The following is a 17,630-nucleotide window of genomic DNA, read 5'->3' on the forward strand; positions in this document are numbered from 1 at the left end:
CAGACAGCCAGTGCTGCTAGCAACTAGTCATTGGAGATTTTGAAGATATTTGCAAATTGAGAAGCAGGGTTATTAAAAAAATTATTACATCTGGGAAAAAATGGATTTTATATATTTTTTATTAAACAAGTCAATGTACAAGTGGCAAATAACAAATAAGACACTTAATGAAAAATACCATGCAACAAAAACCGTCCATTCATAGGAAATAAAAAGGCCCATCATTCCAAGAACAATGTTAAGGCCGAGCTTTCCAATTGTCTACACTGGGTAGTATTCTTTGTAAAAAAAAAGGGGGGGAAAAAAACAACTTTCCAGCAGTCTTACATTTATTCCTGTACACCAAAATTGGTTTCAACATAGCAAAAAAAAATGTGTTTGTGTTCCAAAATAGCAAAACAAGTACAGTAGTAAAGTCCAAGCCCATAAATATGTCAATATATGAAAGACAACAAAAAGGAATCTAAAAATAAAAAGGTGAATTTCTTATTGTTTAGGGGAAACAACGATTCAACAGTCTATGAGAGGGCTTTAGACAGTAACAGACCCCTTAACAAAACTGTTTTACTTCTTTGTCACATGGTAACTAATGGTAATTTTAAAATATGATATTCTCATTTTATACACACCAATTTAACTAATATCTACATTTTAAATAAGAGAATTTTTCACTAACGACAAGTTTTATACATTCAGGACCAACATCATCAACAAAATAAATTGATGAATAATTTCTGAGAGAACATGCACAAAATAAATGCTTCACTTCATCTTTAAACACTTCAGTCAGATTCTGGTTCATAATTGGGGGAAGAAGGAGAGTAAGTGGGTGAAGTTGGCGAATAACCTGGTACAGTGGGAGAGAAAGTGGGTGAAGTAGGCGAATAGTTCGGTGAAGTAGGAGTGTAAGTAGGTGATGTTGGAGAGTATTTTGAGCTTGATGGAGAGTACTGAGGAGAGGTTGGGGAATAGGTGGGAGAAGTTGGAGAATATTTCGGGGACGTCGGGGAGTAATGGATACCGCCGGACGGTGTGTGCTGAGGAGAACTTGGAGAATATGAGGGTGATGTTGGTGAATAGGATGGAGAGGTAGGAGAATATGTTGGTGATGTAGGTGAATACTGAGGTGAAGCTGGTGTGTACTGCGGTGAGGAGCTTGGGAAGCTTGGTGAGGTTGGAGAGTAAGAGGGTGAGGTGGGTGAATATTTGGGTGAAGAAGGACAGTAGCTTGGACTGGCAGGGGAGTAGTGGGGTGAACTTGGGGAGTAGGATGGTGATGTTGGGGAGTAGGATGGAGAGGCTGGGGTATAATTTGGCGAGCTTGGCGAATAAGATGGACTTGTTGGACTGTAACTTGGGCTGGTTGGAGAATATGATGGACTCGTTGGTGAATAGGAAGGACTTGTAGGGCTATAGCTAGGGCTGGTTGGTGAATAAGATGGACTTGTTGGAGAATATGAGGGACTTGTGGGAGAATATGAAGGGCTTGTTGGAGAATAGGATGGGCTGGTTGGAGAATAGGATGGGCTGGTTGGAGAATATGAAGGGCTTGTAGGACTGTAACTAGGACTTGTAGGACTGTAGCTAGGACTAGTGGGACTATAGCTTGGACTTGTGGGAGAGTAGCTTGGTGAAGTTGGGCTGTAATTAGGAGATGTAGGTGAATAGGAGGGAGAAGTGGGGCTGTAGTTAGGTGAAGCTGCCATACTGGGAGAGGTAGGGGCATAAGCCGGGCTAGATGGAGAATAGCTGGGAGACCTAGCCCCACCTGGACTGGCTGGAATATAAGGACTCATCGAAGGACCTGGAGAGCCAGGTGAGCCTGGAGTTGGGCTCCAAGCATAGGCTGGAGAAAGGCCACTAGCATCACTAGATGCCGATGGAGAGAATGCAATTCCAGCTGGCGTCATACCGCTGTCAATGTGAGGCGACCAAACACTTCCATACATGGGAGTTCCAGCTTGATTCCATGGTGTCATTTGGGGACTAGATGGTGAAGCTGCAGATCCAAACAGCATTCCTCCTCCCATACCCATCCCAACGCCAATGTTCATAGGAATTTCAATACCATATTTGCATTTCTCCGCATCCAACAGAAGATCAAAACAACCTGTATGTACACAGATAATATAATTTTCAAAATGACAATGACATATGAACTGCGTAAGGGTAGTGCACCATAGCATTCAACTTACCTGTGCCCATGCGCGGCAACTGGCCCATAATTATATTTTCTGACACACCTCTCATAGGATCTACTTCAGCATGAGAAGCAGCATCCATAAGCACATCAACAGTTTCTTCAAAGGAGCACCTAAAAACAAAATAATAACATAGGAATGGAAGAAGATCTTCACACAAGTACAAGAAGTGGAACAGAATGATGAAATATTATTTGTACCTCATAAGAGCTCCAGTGTCTTGTCTGTTGATACCATGACGGGTAATAGCCATAAGATGACCTTTGGCTGTCATGACATCACAAAGCAAAGCCAAGTGTCGGTAGTTGACATAAAGACCATAGAAAGAAAGCACGGCATTCATTTCTTTCTCAACAGATTTTCGAACAGCTTCAATCCCCAGAACTAGGAAAATTTCACAAATGTCGTTGGAAAATGTCCTCACAGGATCAACATCCCGCTCACTTAAAACCTTCATCAGACTAGTACCATCAGTTTCAAGAAGCCATTCAGCAATTGCCTTGAATTCTCCAGTCTCTGTTATCACAATTCTCTTCTTGGAATCTGTTTGAGGGAGATGCATGTACACTTTACCAATACCTTCAATGCCCTGAAGAGTCATATCAGAGAGCATGTTGGCCTCAATACACCGCAAGAACATGTCATCTTCCATTTTATCAACTTGCTCTTCCTCATCTTGGAATTTGCTATCATCACTATTCATTATACAAATACGAAGAACAAGCTTTTCAGCATTATCATCATTGAAAATACAACTCAAATCCTCACCAAAACCAGCATTAATCTTTTCAGCAATCTGTTCCATAGTGAGCTTCTGATCAGTCATCCGCTTACGGTCAAGCTCAATACGAAGAAGCCACGGTGATATCCTTGTGGGGTCAAAGTCAGGCATTTCATAGTAAACATTCACAAATTCTTGATCTTCAGAAATTACAGTGTTTTGAGGATCCGGATCATAATAAATAGCAGTATTTGCTGTGACCTTTCGAAGAGTGGTATGTTCCAACCGACAAAGAACATTCTTGGCTTTCTCAGCATCCCTGGCAGCCACACCAGAAAGAAAAACGGTTAGAGATGGGGCTTTGGGCTTCTTACTAATGTTGATAATTTCCTTCAGCCTAGGCACACCAAGAGTTACGTTCTTTGATGACACACCAGCAAAGTGGAAAGTGTTCAATGTCATTTGAGTGGCAGGTTCACCAAGAGACTGAGCAGCCAAGGCACCTACCATTTCACCAGGTGAACATTGCGCCTGCTGAAATCTTGTCTCAATTTCACCAATCAACCATTCAAAGGCTTCCGAAGATAACCTAAACTCCTCTCCCACACACTTAGTACAAAGTGTTGATCTGACCAGACACTGGAACAACAGTGTAGCATTTTCATTAGCCATTTTGCTCAGCCTATCTTCACCTGCCACAATTACACACTTCTGAAGAAGCTCTTGAACACCCCTAATTACACGAATTGGACTTAGATCAGTGGGAGCTCTTTTGTTAATGTGGAAGATTTTCTGAACATTCCAAATCATTCTTTGAAGGTTACATGGAAGTGCTACTTTGTTGGTACCACTTGGGAAAATTTGACGAAGAGACTCACGGTCCTTACACAACTGTTCCCATTCCTTCTCCAATTCAGAAACAACTTCACCAGATCCCATCAACTCTTTCATGACATCTTCATTGAAGATTCTTCTGAGAGTACGCTCATTAGTAGGGTCAAACTTGAATTTACGCTCAAATGCTTTGTTAGCTAATTTAATGGTGGATAGAAATTGGAACTCTACAGTCTCACCACATAAGCCATCCTCTCCATAACGTAACTGAATAAGTTGACCAACAGAGTTACGAACAGTTCCATCATAGTTCACCATGACAGACTCCATAGCTTTGATCAAACGACGTTGAATATAACCTGAAACATAAAAAAATAGATTAGATTTATTAAAGGGCATATGTGTGCAAAATATTATTTGGTAGATCTTTTAACACAATGAGAGAGGTAAGGATTAATGGGTACCTGTTTCAGCAGTTTTGACGGCAGTATCAATGAGACCCTCTCGACCTCCCATGGCGTGGAAGTAGAATTCTGAAGGTGTCAAACCAGCAAGATAGGAATTTTCTACAAAACCTCTAGATTCAGGACCATAATCGTCTTTGATGAAATGCGGTAGAGTTCTCTTACGGAAACCAAATGGAATTCGTTTACCCTCTACGTTTTGCTGACCTACACAAGCAATAACCTGTAGCAGAAAATTTAAGGATTAAGAAAGTATAAGCACTACATAAAATAGCAAACCGATAATTGTAAGATTTCTTGCCTGTGAGATATTAATGTTGGATCCTTTAGAACCTGAGACGACCATAGCTTTTAAATTGTTGTATTCAGTCAAAGATTTCTTTGCTGATCCACCTGTTTTATCACGAGCATCATTGAGAATACGGTTGACCTGATAAAAGAAAGTGTAAACTAAGAATGTAAAAATTTTCAATTTCACTGGAAAGAGATTGATAGAAATTTGATTTTCTTATTGATGTACCTGATTTTCAAAAGTCTGCCTGAGTGTGTTACCAGGTGTAGGCTCAAGCTCCATATTATGAGCTTTTTGAATGACTTCTATGACATCAGCTTTGGCTTTCTTGATAGCATTCTGAATCTCAGAGTATGTCTGCCGATCAGCAATTGTATCACCAATACCAATGGAGTGGCCTAAGGTTTAATGAATTGGGGTTAGTTGCAATAAAAAAATAAAAATGAAGTTCTAGAGGTAAAAATAAAAAAAATAAAAAAACAGGAAAGAACATACCTTCCAACAGAAGCCAATTATTGACTACCGTCTGGATATTACCATAAAACTGGCCACAAACTTCATGTCCCAATTCCAAAAAAATCACGTGAAGAAGAGATCCAGGTGAAGTACCCAAAGTTTTCTTGCAGAGAATGCCTTTTACAAGTTCTCCATGCTCTACCATTACCTTTAAAAGAATCATTTAATACAATTACTTATTGACTTTACATTTAGAACATTTAAAAATTCTAACTCAAGTAAACACTTTATCGTACCTTTGTGTCACCAGGTGAAATCCATTTATATGGACCATCATCCTCTTCATCAGGATGAGTAGAATGTGTTCTGATCAAGTTAACATTTCCAGGAATAATAAGGGAAAACAATTGTTTACCTGTTTAGAAATAACAGGAGATGGCCAATTTTAGAAATAATAGATAGTAAAAATAAAATGTTTAATAATCTACTGCTGTAACATACCTGTCCAAAGGGGCTTAGGTTTAAGAATACAAGGTTGTGGCATTTTTCCATCCCAAATGGGTAGAAACATCAACAAGGTCATCATTTGTTCCTGCACAGCAACAAATAATATGATGCAGGAGTACGTACAAAGATGGATGCTAAGATAAAGAAATTTCCCACCATACCTTTTCAAGAAATACATCTCGTTTGGTCATTTTACGGACAGCTGTTAACGTATCTTGCACAATACCCATGACAGGTTGATTAGCCTGGGGAGTAATAATCTGACGGGGAGTGACATGAATATTCTCTACTTCAGCACGAGTCTCCATGGACTGGGGTACATGTAAATTCATTTCATCACCATCAAAGTCAGCATTGTAGGGGGAAGTGCAGCTGAAATTACAACATTAAACATTTCATAACTATCACCTTTAAAAAAAATCAATCTGAGACATTTTACAGGGCTTGTTTGTGATTGGCATGATTTGGAAAGTATACCTGAGGTTCATTCGGAATGTAGACCATGGCAAGACTTTCACTCTGTGGCCCATCATAGACATTTTATGTAAAGTAGGCTGTCTGTTGAATATAACCAAATCACCATCTCTAATATGGCGTTCTACTTTGTAGCCACATTGTAAGTGGAGATCAGATGTTTTAGGATGAAATCTTAAGTCAATACGTTCACCATTGTCTCTGACAATATATTTGGCTCCAGGGTACTGTGAGTTTCCTCTCCTAACAAGTTCTTGCATTCTGAAAATTGGTAGGTGGTGAAGAATAAATTGGCAGTGAAACTATAATAAGTATTATAAAGTATATGATAAGATCTACATAAAGCCATACTTGTCTATGTTAAAAGGTGTAACAATTTCAGGAAATGTCAGGTTTTGAGCAATTGAGCGAGGAACACCAACTTGGTCAATTCTCAAGTTTGGGTCAGGGGTAATGACAGTTCGAGCAGAAAAATCAACTCGTTTCCCCATAAGATTACCACGAATTCTTCCTTCTTTTCCTTTCAGTCTGGCTTTGATTGCTTTCAGTGGTTTCCCACTTTTCTGCATTGCTCTGTTAAAAAAGGAGAAAGTGTAGCAATAAGTATTTTACTCTACAGTGTTTCCATCAAAAGTTACAAGATAGGATTATTTAAGATTAGATTACATTAGTGCATAAATATATACCTTGGTAAGCCTGGCATGTCATTGTCAACCAATGTTGCTACATGGAACTGAAGCATCTTAATATTTTCGGCAAGAACATGTGTAGCAGCTCCAGCCTGTTCATTACGAAGTAACTCATTGTTCGCCTTTAAAATGTCGGATAGTTTGTGTGTTAAATCATCCTGAAAGAAGAAAGAGAAAGTGAAAAGAAGGGCAATAGCAATAAATATATTTGTTTAATAAGAACAGTAAACAACATCAAAAAGTTAAAAACATTATTCTGATCAGATTTCAAACTCAATTCATAACAGACCTGATTTCTAGCTGATCCATACATGACAACAGCTGGCCTAACACACAGTGGTGGAACTGGTAGACATGTCACTATCATCCAATCAGGCCTTGCAAACTTGGGATCCATACCAAGAATGAAACACTCCTCATCTGGTACAAAAATAGTCCCTTTATTAATACTGGAAGAGAACTACATAAGATGATTCAAAGTAAAGATAATAGTTTTACCTGTTATGTGCTTCAGAATTTCCCAAACTCTTTCAGCTGTCAAGGCAATTTTTTTCTCTTGAGAATCTTCATTGATGTGTTTCCACTCAGCAGATACGTCTAAGCCTACTCTCCTTAAGTTAGGCTGGTAACGACCACATCCTCCATGACCTTGTTTTCTTTGCTAAAACACACAAACAGGTTTCATTATAAGTGCTTACCAAATAGTAATAATATTAAGTTGTACACAACTCTTACCTGTTCCTTTCCAGGGTCATCAGGATTATCTTTGTTCATATCCATCTCATCACCCCCCTCACAAATATGCTTGCCTTTACATAAATCATACACAAAGGTCAAACGTTTCCTTGGCTGACCTTTGGATTTCATTACTATTTCTTTAATTTTGGGATTGTTCTGATAAATAAGATAATTTTTAAATGAGAAAAAGCAAAACATTTTGTTACAATGTGTAATAGAAGAAACAATACTTACAGGACTAACTAAGAGCTTTGAACAGTAGAAACAAACACATCTCAATATTTTTATTGTTTTGCTAATAAACCCTACATGAAAGACTGGTTTTGCCAAGTCAATATGCCCAAAATGACCAGGACACTCTGTCATGTTTCCTGCAAACACAAATATCATTTCAAAATTAGTGATAACACCCAAGTATATAAGAGGTGATGCATTCATTCTATCATTCTATCATTCATTCATTCATTTACAATGCTAAGGATTGTCAAATGATAAACGATAGAAAAAAGTCAGGAGAGTAAATGAATTAAGAGAAACCTTTAGAACAACATTTTCTTATAATAACAACCAACCTGCACAAGTTTGGCATCGGGAAGAACGATCAATGACACCCTGTCTTGGATCCATAAGCCCACCCAATTTTGGTCTACCACCTTCCATAGTTTCGGCATATTTAATCCCTCCCTCAGTGACCGACATACGTCGCTGGAAAGAAATAGGGTTCATAAATATCATTTACAGACAAAATCAGAGCAAATGTTAAAAACGATACGTTTAAGCTCAAAGAGAATAAAATTAAGATTAAAAATTACACAAATGAGAGATAATGATTAATGGCTTGTAACATGCATAAAGCCGGATTAGTTTGACATTCAACATGAAGGATTAACAAGGGCCATAGGGTGTAAACAAGATAGGTTAGGCACATTAGGTTGGCTACACCCTGAATTTTTCTTTAAGTTCATAAGGTTTTGAAATAAAACAATAAGGAAAACACATAAGAAAACTAGAGTATAGGTGGAATTAGGGGCTGACAACAAACATAATAAAAACATACGATGACCATCTAGGTACTCAAGGCTGATAGGCCACAGCGACTTGGCCAACAAGCATTTACGGCTGAAAAATGCGAAACTTTCGCTACCTAATAATCAAATGTGAAGCTGAACTCAACAGTAACAGAAAATGCATGAACTTACGATCTCATCGGGGGAGAGAATACCGAATTGGACTCTTTTGACATAGCGTATAGGCGCTTTCGAATCGTTCGTCGCCATTTTCTGCGACTCGACTGACTGGACTGAGCGCCAGCCAGCGCCTGCAGCCTGTAGTGCGCCTGTTTGGTTTTACGGCTACCGAAGAGGCTGTCGGGCAGAGAATATCAGCCTAAGTTGGCTTGATTTCTTGATTTTTTTTCACGTAACAATTATTGATCACATTCAAAGTTACTATTATCGGTGCTCTTAGAAAATAAAATTCAATAGCAGGAATCGCAATAATTACCCTGACAATATCTAGATGTTGGAAATCGTGAGCTGAAAACTTGTTATTTAGGTAGTACCCAGCCGTCGTCAGTGTAGTGGTGTTCGTTTGCGAATGTAATGTATGTGGAAGTATTGTGAATGCTGATAACAAAAGAAATAATTTAACCCGACATCCGAGAAAACTAGAATAGTGGAATATTGTGTATCATTCCAGCTATTGTTCCTAGCATCAACAATTTTCAAAATTGGAGACATCTCAGACATGAGCTTCCTATTGTAAGTACTGCTCCCTGCGTTCTCAGGTACCTTTGCTAGACATTAAGTAGCCTACTGATGATAATTGGAATAGTGTGATCCTGAGAAATGTGGCAGCCTGTCAGAAGCTTTTTACCTTTCCGTTGTAGTTACATTTATTATTAAAAAAATCATTAGCTGTAGGTAGTCAAAATTAATTTTCATTGACTTAATTTTTGCATTTTCTATGTTTAGTTATTGCAATGTCATATTTGTTGTTTGTTGCTGTTACACATTTTTTGGGGGGGAAATGTTTGCTTTAAGTTCCTTTTATGTTGCAAATCTTTGTGAGGTGGTTACTGTTTTGGGGGTCACAACCTCAATAGTCAAACATTTACTACCACTACATTTTCACAATTTACGAGGCCTGTTCGACAGGTTTAAAAAAAATTACTTATGAAACAATTGATAATACTTGAAAGCATTCTTTTTAAATGGTGCAATTGCTTCTTCCGAGCATGCTTCTTCAAAAAATTGTTTGCTTAATTAAAACAAGTTTCTGTTGCTTTTTCTTTGCAGTGGAGGCCGTTCATCTAAAACTTTTAAACCAAAGAAAAATATTCCTGAAGGGACTCATCAGTATGACCTAATGAAATATGCTGCTGCCACGCTTGGGTCAGGAAATTTGCGACTGGCTGTTCTGCTTCCAGAGGGCGAAGACCTGAACGAATGGGTTGCAGTGAACAGTAGGTTTCAGTTTTTAAACAAAAAAACTATAGTTCAGCTTATTTAAACCTCATTCTGCTTGAAAAAAAATCAGGATTACTTCTTAAATTATTTCATTCTTTACAATCTTTACATTTTTTACAGCTGTTGACTTTTTCAACCAAATAAATGTGCTCTATGGCACTATCACTGAGTTTTGCACTGAGGAGGTATGCCCTATCATGTCAGCCGGGCCCAAGTATGAGTATCATTGGGCGGATGGACATACTTTCAAAAAACCTATCAAATGTTCTGCACCTAAATATGTGGATTATCTTATGACATGGGTTCAAGACCAGTTGGATGATGAAACTATTTTTCCGTCCAAAATAGGTATTATATTTTAATTAATAGTTTTACTTGTGCCCCCTTTTAATATTATTTGACTTGTATTTACCCTCTTTGCATGTGTTTGGATGACAGGTGTCCCATTTCCAAAAAATTTTCTTTCAATAGCCAAAACAATTCTCAAGCGGCTGTTCAGGGTTTATGCACATCTGTACCATCAACATTTCTCAGAAGTGGTACAGTTAGGGGAAGAGGCCCATCTTAATACATCTTTCAAACACTTTATCTTCTTTGTGCAAGTAAGTCAAATCCTATTTCTCTGCTGCAAATTATTTTAGAGAAATCAGCTAAAGGGGGAATTTGAGCCCTACCTGTTCCTAAGTGGTCAAAGTGGTTCCTCATTTTGACGTCTGTCTGCACTCATCCTGATGTCATTGTGACTCAATATTTTATCCGCAAGTCACAATGACATCAGGATAAGTGAAAAATGAAAAAAAGAAAAATGTCAAGTTAAGAGACCATTTTGATGTCATGGTGACAGTCAGGGCTCAAATTCCTCCTTGGGAGAGACCAGCAATTCTTTCTGGAATTTAATTATTTCTCTGCCCTACTAAAAGCAAATTGTGTTTGTTTGTTTGTGTGTGTAGGAATTCAATCTTATTGACAGAAGAGAACTTGCTCCTCTTCAAGAATTAAGTGAAAAATTCACTGCAGGGGAGCGATGAGACTCATATTTAGACAAGTGATATCAGATGGGAGCTTGCTATTCTGATCTCATGTAGTTAGATTTGCATTGGGTTGCTTTAATGTGTCTTGTTTTAGCCGTGATGTGCACTGCCTCTTTTTGTTTCCAAGAAATTGTGCTGCCTTAAAGATTTGGAAAGATAGATTCAATTGTATTTGTTTATTATAGCCAGTTTGTAAATCTGTATTCTAATATATGTCTTTTTATGAACATGGTAAATACAGGAAGACTGCGTAAGACCAACTTTTTATACAAAACTAAAACTTAATCCATCCTAGTTTTTTGGATGATGTCGTAGTTTTTTGAATTGAAATTTGATAGATATATTTGTGGTGAGGCTAAATAATCAACTTAAAGCAACTATTCTTTGTTGATTTACCAACATGTGAGAATGATATGTTTGTCTACCACTATTACCCAAAGAATGAATAAAGTAACTTTCTATTATTTTGTTGCAATGAAATTTTAGGGTTAAAGTCACATTGGTGCAATAATTGTAATGTTGCCTCAAATATTCAGAGTTGCTATGATGTCCATTTCTTAAATTTTGACTACCAAAGCAGTAACTCATAGATGATAGTTAAAGATATTGTAATTTTTGTCTGTTAACTGTATAGTTTATATCTTACGAGCTATGAGAAAAGCTTTCATGCCCAAGTAAGAAACTTATCGACTATTAGACTTATTATTATCTTTCTAATTCTTACTGTGACTAAAGAAGTCATAGGAACAGTGTGAGTTAGAGGGATGTATTGTTTAGCTGGAAGCACTTTTGTTTTGTAAACTGTTACTTGCAAACATTCAATCAAAAGAATGTGCTCATACCCTTGTAAATATGTATAATTCTAATTCTCTTTGAATGACTAGGTGTGTGTTTGGATGTGCATATATGAGTCTTATTATTTATAGTTGTATAATTAGGCTGTTGCGAGATACATAATGTCAGTATATCAGGGATCCTAAATTTGTTTTACTGGTGTTGTTTGTTTTTGCCTTTCAAAATAAGTGAGACCCTCCTTGGGTTTTGTTTTGGACAAGTTACAATATTTCTTATGCCATATTTGTTGTTAATTCCCACATTGATAGTAATTTTTGTTTCAAATTATTTCTGTATTCTATGAACTATGTCCTCTGCACCCTCAGGTTGCTTGACACACCACAAAGTGGTTATAATGAGGTTTTAGAACAATCAAAAGGCTATCAATCACCTCAAACACAAGTAACTAAGTCTATGTATGTAGTGCAATTTTCAAGATGCATATCACTCTTTCCATGCATTTCTGTCACAGCTTCTTGATTATCTTTTTTTCCATGTCATTCGTTATTTGTTATGAGAAATAGATCAGGTAGTAAATGATGTGCTTTCTCACCTATAAATGCCAGTTTCTCACAAATCTTTTGTCAAAGTCTATGATTTGTGCTCATTTTTTAAATTTATTTTTTGACAGTTCTTAAAATCCAATGATTGTAGGCATAGGAATTCATTAATTACTGTAGGAAAGTATTTTTTAGGGCACTGCTTTGGCTTAAGGTGCAGACTCATCAAGAATATACCATTAGACTGTTGTTTGATAAATTGTGTACTTTTGACAAATCTTTTGGAAAATTACAACAACAAAAAAAACAAAAAAAAGTAATTGGACTTGGGAACCATATTCTTACCTTAAATGTGATAAAGCCTGTTGGTGAGACAAGGGTTTGGAACTGGCTTGTGATTTTTAACAAACTCAAAGTGGTAGTAGGAACTGTAGAAACCTTCGCACTGCTAAGACTTTGTTGAGTATTTTGAATTGTAATTGTCAGCAAACATTTCCATTTAATAAATTCCTTCTTTCTTCTGATGTGTACTACCTGTCTTCAAAACATTTTGAAAATGTGGGAAATGTTTTAAAGCTCTTCATGGACTGGTATTTCATGATGAATTTATAAAGAATCATTGATACAAAATACAAGGTTTATTACATACACTAGAAAAATCCTTTTCTGTTATTTTCACTATGCCTAACCCCTCCAACAAATGCCTGTTTAAAAGTTTTGTCGCCTTACATAGTCCCATTTCAAATTAGTACCACAGGAAAATTGCAAAATATAAAAAGATGTTGAAAGTGGCAAAATTGACACATGTAACAATTATGTGCTCATTAAATAAATCACTATGGGCAAATTCTTTTTTTAACAAATTTTAGATGAAACAGTTCAGGGCTGTTGAGTAGTCATAGAGAGACGAGAGTTAAAACATTAGAAGGGGAAATACCAGCCTTACAACCCAACACATTAGCAAATTTTATTTGAAGACAACTGTATCCAGCATTGCTCCAAGACATTGAACAATGTTGGCAGCCATAAGTACATCAACCTTTTCTTCTAAATGTCTCTTTGGATCTTGTTTTCCTACATTTTTAATTGCAAGCTGTTCAGGTGTCATTTTTTCTTCATCCTCCAAAGCCTGAAAAAAATTACATGCATGTATGAATCAATTAAACGAAAAATAATTTGCCTGAAAGATAAAATATCTTACAACAGAAGAAAACAACAAGAATAACTTTTTTACGTGCAAATAATGCCTACTAACTTTGTTGTAATTCTTGGCAAGGTCAAGCATGTTCGAAACAGTATCTTCATTAAGTTTGCAGTGTTCAGCATAATCAGCAAGAGTCAGACCATCCATCCAAGACTTTTTATGTAAATTAAGGAGCATTTTCTGCTCAAGTTCATTTTTCCTGTAGTTAATACTGATGGAATAATAGTGACGATTCAAGCCATGTATTAAAGCCTGTGAGAAAAAAATTGATAGATTGATTGCGCTTCAAAACACAAGTATCTTCAACTAAAACTCCAGCAAACCTGAACAGAAGGCTTCTGTAGATGCCCAAGGTTGGATGTGGTTTGTCTAGGTTCTTGCCCCAGAACCATCATGTTGGGATTGATGAGCCGGAATGCATCAATCACAACCTTGCCTGTAAACAAAGATAACTTGAGTTTGATTACATTTTCTTACGAAAGAAGAGAAAATGATCATATTGAACCCACCTTTAACACTCTGAATGGGGTCAACAACAACTGCAACAGCTCGTTCTGAAAGTGCCTCAAAGCTTTGCTGTGTGTTGATATCGACCCCCGAAAGCCAGCAGCCGAAACCAGGATGAGAGTGGTACCAGCCAACAACCATTTCTGGCCTACCAGTTTGTTTTAACATATCCAACATTTTGGCTTGAAAGACTGGGTCAACAGCTTCAACACTAACACCCTGTTAAGTAAAAATTAGAAAGTTAATAAAATCAGAGAGTTCAAAGACACACTCAATCTGTATTGTGGATGAATTAAAAATCAGTTAAGTTAGGAATCTAAGTTCATGAATTCTGAACAAAAAGTAAACTTACAGTTCCTGTCTGTGGCATTGCAAATACATCAATAACTCGAACTGTGTAGTCGTCGACAAACTCTCCCAGCATCAACCCCATCACTTCCATGGGGACGCCAGCACGTCCATGTTTCAACATTTTCAGCAATGCCAGGGAAGATATGTAAACTTGCTCAGCAGTATCAACTGCAGGGGCATCAGAAGAAGGTGGTGGCTGGCTTAAACCAGGCATTCCCCCACCTAGCCGGAGAAGGCGATCCATGATTTCCTAAATGAAAACAAAAAAAAATTAATAAAAACAACTGAAAATCTTAGAGAACATTCAAAACTTGGAATGAACAGCAGAATGGTAACAAAGAGACCAAACCAAAACTCTGTCTGATATTTCATATAAGTTGGACAAAATGCTAATATGTCATCTGTCAACCCCAATATAATATAAGACGTAATATGAACAGTGCTATTAATTACAAGGCTAATTGCCAAATGACTAAAATTCAAGAGTATGAGTTTTCTTTTCGTAATAAAGAGTGTGAATTACGATTCTTCTCGGATAAAGGCAAAATTGTAAGACACTGAGTCGGTGACATGCAAAAAAGACACTCAAGAGTGTTAAGAGGTTAGGTGTCTGTCGCTTTAAAAACTTGAACAAAATCAAGATTGAAGAGGAAAGTGATAAGTTTTCGATTAATAAAAAAACTGGTAGAACAGTTCAAAACACACAAGAGGCTTACTTTGATGTGAAAATTGACTTTATCTTCAATTAAAACAGAATTCAAGCCCGCTTTGTCACCGTCGGTGCAAGAACAATGTCGGTGTGTCGGTGTCTGTTGTGCCCTGTTCACTCACTCACGCTGTAGTTCTCCCGGATGGAATGAATGGTTTTCTGGTATTGTGAAGGTTGGCAATGGTGGTCCTGGTACACAAAATGTCGTCTTGAGTGTTGGTAATCCAGCAGGCTCTGAAATATTCCGACAGATAATAACAAATGTTGGATTAGATGTGTAAAATTCACTTTATATTGGTGAAGGATCTGGTAGTTGTACCTGTTTTACAGTAGGTTTAGCTCTAAGGAATATGAAGAGAAGAAATGCCGACTGTAAGCTTCGGAGGCCGTTAAAGAAAACGAAAATAACGGATGGAATTTGGGGAAGGTAAGGCACTTCTCCATATGTGTTTCAAAATGGCTGACATATAACCCTATCACCCTTTACTTTCTCTTGACTGGGCGTCTTTGAAATAACCCTTTTACTGACCAACCACTTGTTTCGAGGGATTTGCGAATTTTTTAAGCTAGTTAATTCTTGATCGGTGGCTCCCACCTATCTCTATTGTTTGTTGTCTTAAGTGTTGTTTTTTTTGTGTGCCTCCCCATCCTGTTTTCTTTCCAACTCTTAGCTTATTATTTTGATTTCAGTTATTTCTCTGGTCTCTCTTTCCTCTGCATTATATATATATATCTCTAAAAAGAAGTCCATTTTAACCCTTGTCAGTTTTTATCAGACTTGTTTTCTGATCTATTATCTACCACTACCACTGTCATTCATTCATTGTAATATTAACAATTCTGATTTCTTCTTTCATTCAATATCTCTTGTTTATATTTAGTCCAGTGATTTTTCTATGGATCACTATGCTCTTGACCCCTATAAATGTATTTTTTACATTATTTTTTTTTGTGCTGTTCATGTGTTTCAGTTCTTTGTTGTACTTGAAGTTCTTTGTGCTATGGGCGCTGGTGCTCCTTGCAGACTTCCTCCTTGAATTCAGATTTGAATACTTGTGGCCATTTTACTTACTTCTTCGGAGTGTTTACGATTCATTCAAATATCAAGGCCTGGTAAGTGTCACAACTTCACATTTCTTGTTTTGATTAGTTTTGAGTTTTGTGAACTGTCATATGTTTCTGCTTTCAGGCCTTCTCAGTCTTTTTCATCTGTATAGCATTAACATCAGATATGATCTGTTTGTTTTTCATTCCTGTGCATTGGTTATTTTTTGCTGCAAGCACATATGTTTGGGTGCAGTATGTTTGGCACACAGGTAGGACAGTGGGGAAGTAAATAAACTTAAACAGATAGCAAAAATATTTATTTTATTTTTGAAAAATTTTGTTGTCTTACAGAGAAAGGTCTTTGTTTGCCCACTTGCATCCTGTGGATGGTATTTGTATACATGGAAGTAGCAGTGAGGCTACGAGATGTACGTCACATGCCATTCCATTTAGATCTTTGTAGACCCTTTGCAGCTCACTGGTAACTTTTGAAATTTCTCTCTGCTTATTCCTGGACTGTTTGTATCAGATGATTTTATTTAACTGTTATCTCTTTTTCATTTAGCATTGGATATCCTGTAGTAACTTTAGGATTTGGTTTTAAAAGTTATATTGGTTACAGAATGAGACAGGTAAGAATCAAACTTTTAAGAACATACTGTACCTAAATCAATAGAGTTCTAGAAATCTTTTTGTGATATTCTCAAATTTGCTCTACCCACCAGAGAAAACAAAAAGATGTAGCAAAAGAGAATGAATTTTATATGCAGTTGCTTAGACAAGCATTACCCCCAGAGGTGCAACAGCAGCAGCTTCAACAACAACAACAGTTGCAGCAGCAACAGCAGCAACACCAACAACAACAAAGTCAACCTCAGTCAACCCCTGACAAAGTTAAAGGTACTATCATAAAGTTTTCAATTCCAGGAAATCTTTTAATTGAATACAAGGACAGTATCAGAAATGTTTAAATGTTGCCAGGTGAAACTAATGGTGTTGCTCATCAAGTCATAACAAACTCAATTCCCTTAGCTAAGAAAGATCATAAAAAGCATCCAGAAAAGGGGGAACGTGATAAGGAGAAAGAGAAAGTAGTCCCTCAAACAAACGAAACTGCTGCAGAAAAATGCACGTACAAATTTTCACATTCAAATGGGTCTCTCCTTAATGGAGACATCGAAATTATTGAAAGAATTGGGTATGTGTGCATTCTTCTCAAAATACCATTTGGCTTTCAAGAATGCCCTCCTTAGTTTGCTTGATCTATCATGTGTATTATTAATTGTGTATTTTTTATATTCAACTTTTTTAAGATCTGTCAATGATTTTGATGAAAATGAAGAGCATGACAAAAGTGTTAAAGGCTGTCAAAGTCTGAAATCCCATGGATCTAATGGATCAACAAACAGTAGGTGGACCAGTTCACAAGTCAGAGAAAATTCTATGAATACTCAACGCGAACGCCGAAATAAAGCGAACAGAGACACATCAGATAGCTCCAGCAATAGTTCATCAAGGGATGACTATTATCAGAGGTATTAGCCTTTAGAATGTTATTTTTAAAATTTTCTTTCATTCCATCTTATATTACAAGCATATCAAA

At 37.0% G+C, this 17,630-nt stretch overlaps 4 protein-coding genes across 4 annotated transcripts; 2 read left to right on the plus strand and 2 right to left on the minus strand.

Moving 5' to 3' along the window:
- Window positions 1-101: 101 nt before the first annotated feature.
- LOC113209466 (DNA-directed RNA polymerase II subunit RPB1) lies at window positions 102-8,732 on the minus strand. The gene is made up of 19 exons (XM_026426994.2): window positions 8,576-8,732; window positions 7,949-8,081; window positions 7,611-7,747; window positions 7,374-7,532; window positions 7,137-7,299; window positions 6,928-7,058; window positions 6,636-6,796; window positions 6,301-6,522; window positions 5,953-6,210; window positions 5,637-5,847; window positions 5,470-5,560; window positions 5,265-5,383; window positions 5,008-5,176; window positions 4,741-4,910; window positions 4,522-4,650; window positions 4,221-4,443; window positions 2,402-4,115; window positions 2,196-2,314; window positions 102-2,110 (listed from the first exon to the last, which is right to left on the minus strand). The coding sequence occupies exons 1-19, from the start codon at window positions 8,651-8,653 to the stop codon at window positions 783-785; spliced, it is 5,715 nt and encodes a 1,904-aa protein (XP_026282779.2). The 5' UTR covers window positions 8,654-8,732; the 3' UTR covers window positions 102-782.
- Window positions 8,730-12,733, plus strand: LOC113209473 (MOB kinase activator 1B). The gene is made up of 5 exons (XM_026427007.2): window positions 8,730-9,136; window positions 9,674-9,840; window positions 9,965-10,192; window positions 10,283-10,446; window positions 10,795-12,733. The coding sequence occupies exons 1-5, from the start codon at window positions 9,123-9,125 to the stop codon at window positions 10,870-10,872; spliced, it is 651 nt and encodes a 216-aa protein (XP_026282792.1). The 5' UTR covers window positions 8,730-9,122; the 3' UTR covers window positions 10,873-12,733.
- A 95-nt stretch (window positions 12,734-12,828) lies between these two features.
- Window positions 12,829-15,130, minus strand: LOC113209472 (26S proteasome non-ATPase regulatory subunit 14). The gene is made up of 6 exons (XM_026427005.2): window positions 14,988-15,130; window positions 14,273-14,521; window positions 13,923-14,139; window positions 13,737-13,849; window positions 13,465-13,665; window positions 12,829-13,338 (listed from the first exon to the last, which is right to left on the minus strand). Exons 2-6 carry the CDS (start codon window positions 14,513-14,515, stop codon window positions 13,177-13,179), a joined length of 936 nt encoding a protein of 311 aa, XP_026282790.1. The 5' UTR covers window positions 14,516-14,521; window positions 14,988-15,130; the 3' UTR covers window positions 12,829-13,176.
- Window positions 15,131-15,184: 54 nt separating this feature from the next.
- Window positions 15,185-17,599, plus strand: LOC127748727 (macoilin-1-like). Its single transcript, XM_052274218.1, has 8 exons — window positions 15,185-15,407; window positions 15,952-16,093; window positions 16,170-16,296; window positions 16,379-16,508; window positions 16,593-16,659; window positions 16,753-16,927; window positions 17,009-17,225; window positions 17,341-17,599. The coding sequence occupies exons 1-8, from the start codon at window positions 15,331-15,333 to the stop codon at window positions 17,567-17,569; spliced, it is 1,164 nt and encodes a 387-aa protein (XP_052130178.1). The 5' UTR covers window positions 15,185-15,330; the 3' UTR covers window positions 17,570-17,599.
- The last annotated feature ends 31 nt before the right edge of the window (window positions 17,600-17,630 follow it).

This window comes from Frankliniella occidentalis, unplaced genomic scaffold, assembly GCF_000697945.3.
Source record: "Frankliniella occidentalis isolate FOCC.00 unplaced genomic scaffold, Focc_3.1 Scaffold353, whole genome shotgun sequence".
In the NCBI taxonomy this organism is placed as follows: Eukaryota; Metazoa; Arthropoda; class Insecta; order Thysanoptera; family Thripidae; genus Frankliniella; species Frankliniella occidentalis.